Source organism: Scylla paramamosain, chromosome 3 (assembly GCF_035594125.1).
Source record: "Scylla paramamosain isolate STU-SP2022 chromosome 3, ASM3559412v1, whole genome shotgun sequence".
Lineage (NCBI taxonomy): Eukaryota > Metazoa > Arthropoda > Malacostraca > Decapoda > Portunidae > Scylla > Scylla paramamosain.
Genome location: NC_087153.1, coordinates 28993022 through 29000582, shown reverse-complemented (window position 1 = coordinate 29000582; position 7561 = coordinate 28993022). Strand labels below are relative to the sequence as shown.

At 40.4% G+C, this 7561-nt stretch overlaps 1 protein-coding gene across 1 annotated transcript; it reads right to left on the bottom strand.

Moving 5' to 3' along the window:
• Positions 1 to 2447: 2447 nt before the first annotated feature.
• LOC135093342 (uncharacterized) lies at positions 2448 to 4712 on the bottom strand. Its single transcript, XM_063992553.1, has 2 exons — positions 4611 to 4712; positions 2448 to 3249 (listed from the first exon to the last, which is right to left on the bottom strand). The coding sequence occupies exon 2, from the start codon at positions 3149 to 3151 to the stop codon at positions 2630 to 2632; it is 522 nt and encodes a 173-aa protein (XP_063848623.1). The 5' UTR covers positions 3152 to 3249; positions 4611 to 4712; the 3' UTR covers positions 2448 to 2629.
• Positions 4713 to 7561: the final 2849 nt, after the last annotated feature.

Here is a 7561-nt window from a genome sequence, read left to right as displayed (position 1 = left end):
ATACGTTTTGAGAGATTCAGGTGTTTAGATACAATCGTGCTATACTTCCATTGTGTTTACTCGTACCATGGTCCAAATTATCTGTATATATTTTTGGGAGAGATTCGGGTGTTTAAGTACAATTTTAGTCAGAAGTGGACTAACCTACTACACTCAACCCTATTTTGCTTAGTGTTTTCCTTCATTCTGTACAAAATTATGTTCCTATACAGTTCTTATTCATACAGTCTTCAGCCACTTTCCAATAAGCAAGTTCCCCATAGGCTAGGTTACGTTAGGTTAAGTTAGGTTAGGTTAAGAAACATCATACCAGTTTTCAATATCTGGTCTAAATTTATTAGAGTCCCCTCATCTACTAAGAATTCATCAGTGTTCAGGCTTTGTAAGGAGACTGCCACCAGATGAGAGGACTTAAGACTGAAAGAATATGCTAAGGACGGTGACAGTGTGGCGCCTTAATAAGCTTCAGACTGAGACCATGTCCGCGGATGTCTCAATTATATCTTACCCTATATCTTATCCAGAGTTAGTTTAGAAAGAGGATAATTTTATTTGTTTCTGGGAGATTTATATCATTATGTAAGTTTGCAGGGATGTGGGAGATTACTTATGCATTTATTATAAGCTTTAGAATGGAGTGAAGAAAGTACGCACACATTTAAAGAAAGGGAAGGTCAAAATTATTATAGAGAACATTACCACTAAAGAAAGGTATTGGTGTAAGCTCATTTCACGTTGATTCCATTGTTCATTTTTACATTGTATGAAACCCTTTTTTTTTTTTTCTTTTAATCTGCATAAAGAGAAAAGGGAAAGTGAACTCCGAATGCATTTTCATTACGTTTTTCTTTTTTTCCTTTTTTTCGAGTGAATTTCCTTTTTTTTCAGTGTCCTGTATGAAGGCGTGGAGAAATGGAGATATTTTCCAGACTCCACCAGCACGAGTATGAACGACTGAAATACGTAGTACCGGTAGTGCCTGGCCTGGACGTGTGTGTGTGTGTGTGTGTGTGTGTGTGTGTGTGTGTGTGTGTGTGTGTGTGTGTGTGTGTGTGTTAAAGTTTCACTCCTTCCTGTGTGTGTGTTGTTGTGTCACGCTGGAAAGAGAAAATTTTTGCTTTAGTCTGGGAGGGGTGGGAGTGACACGCGTAGCTCGTGTTGTGCAGCGGGCAGAGAGAGAGAGAGAGAGAGAGAGAGAGAGAGAGAGAGAGAGAGAGAGAGAGAGAGAGAGAGAGAGAGAGAGAGAGAGAGAGAGAGACAAAAAAAAACACAACCACTGATGAATTTAAATGGATAGAAAGAAAGATAAATAGATACATCGAGAGAGAGAGAGAGAGAGAGAGAGAGAGAGAGAGAGAGAGAGAGAGAGAGAGAGAGAGAGAGAGAGAGAGAGAGAGAGACAGGCAGACAGACAGACAGACAGACAGACAGATGCACACACAGAGGCACACTCAGACATACAGACAGACAAACAGACAGACAGCAAAAGGACATTACAGAAGCTGAAAATGCTGGCTACTGTTATGACGAAATGAATGTAGGGTATGATGCTCAGAACTAATGACCTACGAGCATTTAGATTGACGTAATGGTTCAGTGCACGCCAAGCAGAGAGGCGCAGCATGTAAACGTGCAATATGTACCGACTGCAGCGACGTGTGACTGTTGAAATGAAAAGAGAGATGAGAACAGTTAGAGAGATAAGCTTCATGTACTGGACCAAAGAACACCGCCTGTACATTACCGTGTCACGTGCATACACACACACACACACACACACACACACACGCACACACACACATACACCACAAGAACAACAGCAGCATCACCAACAGTAATAACAACAAGTATTACGTAATAATTGTGATGATGATGATGATGATGATGATGATAAAAATAATAATAATAATAATAATAATAATAATAAAAATAATAACGATAATAATAATAATAATAATAATAATAATAATAATAATAATAATAATAATAATAATAACACAATAAAACTATAACAACAACAACAACAACAACAACAACAACAACAACAGCAACAACAACAACAACAATAATAATAATAATAATAATGATAATAATAATAATAATAATATAATAATAATAATAATAATAATAATAATAATAATAATAATAATAATAATAAATTGATAAAATTATAACACAACAGCAACAACAACAACAACAACAGCAACAACAACAACAACAACAACAACAACAACAACAACAACAACAACAACAACAACAACAACAACAATAATAATAATAACAATAATAATATCAATAGTGGTAATAATGATATTCTTTTTCAACTGAAGGCTTCCTCATCCATTTCCAGATAATGGTGAAGTATTAGCGTAAATTCCATAATCTCTGGTAATGCGAACCATGACACTGCTCCATTGAGGGAATATTGCAGGAAAATTTAATTACTGTTCATTTATTGGCTTTATTTCTGAACATGTTACATAAGATTTCATTACAATATAATTTGCGTGACGCCTCCGTACAAAACAATGAAAATATGTAAACTATAGGAAAATAATATATCTAATCACTTCGAAATATCCTTAAACCTTAAATAACAGGAAAGCCATGAGTGCTTTGAAATGTAAAGCTAGTATATGACAGGCAGTGAGAGTGGCGAGACAACAGGCTTTCGATCCAGCAAGAAGAGGACTGCTGTCGCCACGCCGGCTTTGAGCAACAAATAAACATTGGCCACATGGGGCGCCGCGTACGTGCTGATCCTCACAGGCACCAGCAGACTGGGCCACAAGTGGTCGTGGTAGTGCGACACACAGAGCAGCCAGATGGCCCAGTGCAGGTACACCAGATGGAGCGAGAACCACTTCAGCAGCAGGCCGAGCGGGAACACCACTACCACCGCCATCGAGGCAGGAATCTCCATTGGTGTGCCAAGCCGCACGTACAGGTTCGCCAGCAGGATGATCTCCAGGGCAGCCTGCAATGCCATTACGCCCACACCCACCCACAGGGCCACGGCGTGCTTGTTCATCCTCCTGATCCTTTGCACATTGATGAAGGGGCGAGCCAAGCAGGGCACCCCCACCCGTATGAAGCCATATCGCTTCCCCCGCTCCTCCTGGGTGGTGTAATGAGGGCAATCGTCACTCATGGCTGAAGGAGGGATGCCCGCTGCGCAGTACTGAGTGGGACCACGGATGTCTGAAGTGATGCAACAGTGAGGCTTCAAACGGCGACGAGCACTTGACTCTGTGCGGAGAGTGTGTGAATGATGGGACAGACAGTCACTGCTGCCCGCTGCAGCCTGTGTGGTATTGTGGCTGCTACCGCGTGCACACATCACGTTAACACACAGCACATCTTCACTACACACACACACACACACACACACACACACACACACACACACACACACACACACACACACACACATACACACATTAGATTTTCCCCAAGCGTACTACATCATGTCTTCAAAACACACACACACACACACACACACACACGATCCTCACTACGCTTATTGCATCATATCTTCATCAAACACACACACGCTACGCGTTATACATAATATGAGTCTTCAACACACACACACACACACACACACACACACACACACACACACACACACACACACACACACACACACACACACACACACACACACACACACACACACACACACACACACACACACACACACACACACACACACACACACACACACACACACACACACACACACACACACACACACACACACACACACACTCACACACACACACACACACACACATACTCACACATTACTCACAGTCACATTACACTTTAATAAATATCTGAAGAGAGAAAGAGATACATCGAGCTGTCTTTCCCTCTGTCTGTCTGTCTGTCTGTCTGTCTGTTTGTCTGCCAGTGATGTAAAGCAGACTTGTAGTGAAACATTTCTCCTTTCAAGTGTTGTTTTCCATTAGTTACTATCACGTGTCACTAGTGTAAGTATGGTCTTGTTACCTCTCTTCTTCCCTCTTTGCATTAACACTTTCTTAAATTAATTGCTGAAATGACAAATAGGAAAAAAAAAAACTTGCTGCTCTGGTCCATATTCTTAAACTCTTTGGGTTTTCATTATTTTTTTTTTTTTTTTTTCAGAGGCCAATTGAGATGATCAGTCAAGTTTTTATGGGTGTTCTTTTTTTCTATAGGTGAGGTTAGGTTAGTTTAGGTTAGGTTAGGTGAGTTTTTTTTTTTTCTGAGGCTACATAAAGCATTAGTTAGGTTTTTGTTGGTGTTTATCCTATAGGTGGAGTTAGGTTAGGTTAGGCTTGGCTATTTATTTATTTATTTTTTTTTCAGGGGCTACAAAAATGATTAGTCAGTTCCTCATGGGTGATTTTCCTACAGGTTATGTTAGGTTAAGTTAGGTTAGTTTCTTTTCCAGAGGCCACAAAGATGACTAGTCAGGTTTTTAAGGACGTTTTTCCTACTGGTGATGCGAAATTTTTCTTAAACTCCAACTAGAATCGTGAAAACATCCTAGGACACGTCATTAACTTCCAGTATGTTAAAATTGGCTAAGATACGACACTAGGTAGTTTGATAATACTAACCTCTGCTGCGTGTGAGGTGTGGTCGGTCAGAAATTAAGCAGCAAACTTGATCAGTGAATGGAAATTAATACATCAACTCTCTGGGTTGGTTTACAAACAACACTATAATGACTTCCGGAAATAAACCAGCCTTCATTTTGGTAATCTTTTCTATGTTTATTTTTCTTTCAAGGAATGACATATCATAGTAGGCTCCTTTTTTTTCCATTTATGTCCCACTGGCCGCCTTCCTTCGCGCATAGAAAAAAGAAAGAAAGAAAGAAAAGCTTATATTACATCTCTCTTTTAACTTCCTGTTGCTTACCTTCATTTTTTTTTTTTTTCATATGTGTGTTAAAAGAAGTGATAAGGGCAAACCTCTTTTAAAAGTCTGCTTCCCTTCATAAGTTGCCCATCTGTCTTCCTCACACGCATTATTATGAATACACGAACAAGAAAAAATCTACTAGTCTATACTGTTGTAAATCTAATCACTCCTCTCCCTTTCTCTTCGCATGGTTACAGCTTTTTTGCCCCGTGTGTGTGTGTGAGAGAGAGAGAGAGAGAGAGAGAGAGAGAGAGAGAGAGAGAGAGAGAGAGAGAGAGAGAGAGACACACACACCAGTTAGTTGTCAAAAAAAAAAAAAGTGTCGTGTACATGTGTCACTTCCCACTTACAGTACAACTCCGCTTCACCTGCTTCACTTCTGCCCTGACGCACATCACACAGAGAACACACCAGCACTGCTCAGCCAATATAACTCCCATACAAATACTGATAACGAGGAAAACCAATGAAAAAAAAAATCGCTGGTAGATATTTCTCTCCGCTACATAGTACTTCCTCCCCCTACCACCCTCACAAGGCCGTTAAATACGTATTAAACGGCCTTGCTTTACACAGCACCGGCAGACCTCACGAGTATTTTTGTTCCCACAACCACCGAAACTAACGAGAGAAAACGCACGCACTTTGGGAAAATTCTTTAAACTTTTGGTGGTGGAAGCAGCAGAAATGTGTGTGTGTGTGTGTGTGTGTGTGTGTGTGTGTGTATTTTCACGGGTTATGGTACTGTGTGGCATGTCTCTCTAATGTGTCGTGTGTTGTTTAGGCCACGTTGTCGTCTTGTTCACTGCACTTCGTATGTTATGTAGTTAATGAAATATCTATCTATATATCTGTCTATCTATTTATCTATCTATCTATCAATCTGTCTATCTATCTATCTATCTATCTATCTATCTATCTATCTATCTATCTATCTATCTATTTTTCTATCTATGTCTATAAGTTCGTATTCTGAAACACTTTTGAATCTCATTCTATTTATCTTCAAAGGCCGCTGAGATGATTAGTGTGTTTGTTTAGTGTGTTTCTTGTGTGTTTGTGTTTGTGTGTTTGTTTAGTATGTTTCTTCTCCTCCACTGACATTTCTTGTGTGTTTGTGCTTGTGTGTTTGTTTAGTGTGTTTCTTCTCCTCCACTGACATTGCATAACCATTGTTGAACCATCACTAGAATCATAAAAACACCCTAACCTTGAAAACCCCGGTGACGTCCGCTAGTCAGTGAAGCGTTTGAGAGTTCTGTGCTATTATTAGTGTGGGCATTACCGAGATAATAGCTGTATAGATATGGAGGTATGTAAATTATATGATATGTGGGTAAGTGAACAACTGTCGGCACTGTTTAATGTGGGAGGTAAATAGATTAGTTAGTGTACCTCTTTTTCTGTTCCGTTTATTTACTGTATTTTGTCTCACGAACATGAAAATTATTAAGGTCGTATAGTTGTTCTAGAGAAGGATGGAATTAATGTATGTATTACTGGAAAAAATCCAACTTGGTATAAGTAAAATTGTGGTACTTGTTTTTATACCTGGTAAAATAGTTCGCCAGTTTCCTGTTTCTTTCTTTTTTTTTTTTTTAAGAACATAAGAAGAACATAAGAAATAAGGGAAGTAGCAAGAAGCCATCAGACTTACATGTGGCAGTCCCTGTATGAAATATACCTACCTACTTCCACTTATCATCCCCATCCATAAATCCGTCTAATCTTCTTTTAAAGCTCAATAATGTCTTAGCACTAAGCAGGTTAGTTTTCCCAATAGTACGTACACTAAATACCTGCGACGGGCCACCATCATAGTCATCAGCAACCCAGGGAGGAAAACAGAGGAGGAAGAGGAGGAGAAGGAGAAGAAGCAGGAAGAGGAAAAGGAAGAGGAAGCAAGGAGATATTTTATAAGACACACATGAGAGGAAGAGATAACACCAGTCGATAACAAATTCTCTCTCTCTCTCTCTCTCTCTCTCTCTCTCTCTCTCTCTCTCTCTCTCTCTCTCTCTCTCTCTCTCTCTCTCTCTCTCTCTCTCTCTCTCTCTCTCTCTCTCTCTCTCTCTCTCTCTCGCTCGCTCGCTCGCTCATTGCTGGGACACACACACACTTCGGGACAAAGGGACAGGAAAGGTCAGTCAGTGAGGGTGCTCCTTCCTCCACCCACCTTATAAGGGAAGGAAGGGAAGGACAGAGGAACTTTATGCGAGATTTATGAGGAGATGAGATGGCGTGAGATGGGAGGCTTAGAGGAGACGAAGGAGGGAGAGAGAAAGAGAGAAAATAAAGAAGAAAGTAAGAAGACAAAAGAATACAAGCTGTTCCGTGCATATTTTTTCCTCATGGTGCAAAAAAGTAGACAAGAATTTTTCTTCTTGGCATTTCAGGGTCGAGATGGCGGTGAGACATGCACGTAAATTCACGAGTCCAGACAACGTGTGTGTGTGTGTTAAGAGACTGCGGGCTGAAGGAGGACAGGTGAGTGTGCGTTCAGGTGACTAATGGGTACGGGAGAAGAGGTACGGTAGAGGGAAGGAAAGAGAGAGAGAGAGAGAGAGAGAGAGAGAGAGAGAGAGAGAGAGAGAGAGAGAGAGAGAGAGAGAGAGAGAAGGATAAGTGTTACGAGACGAGAGGA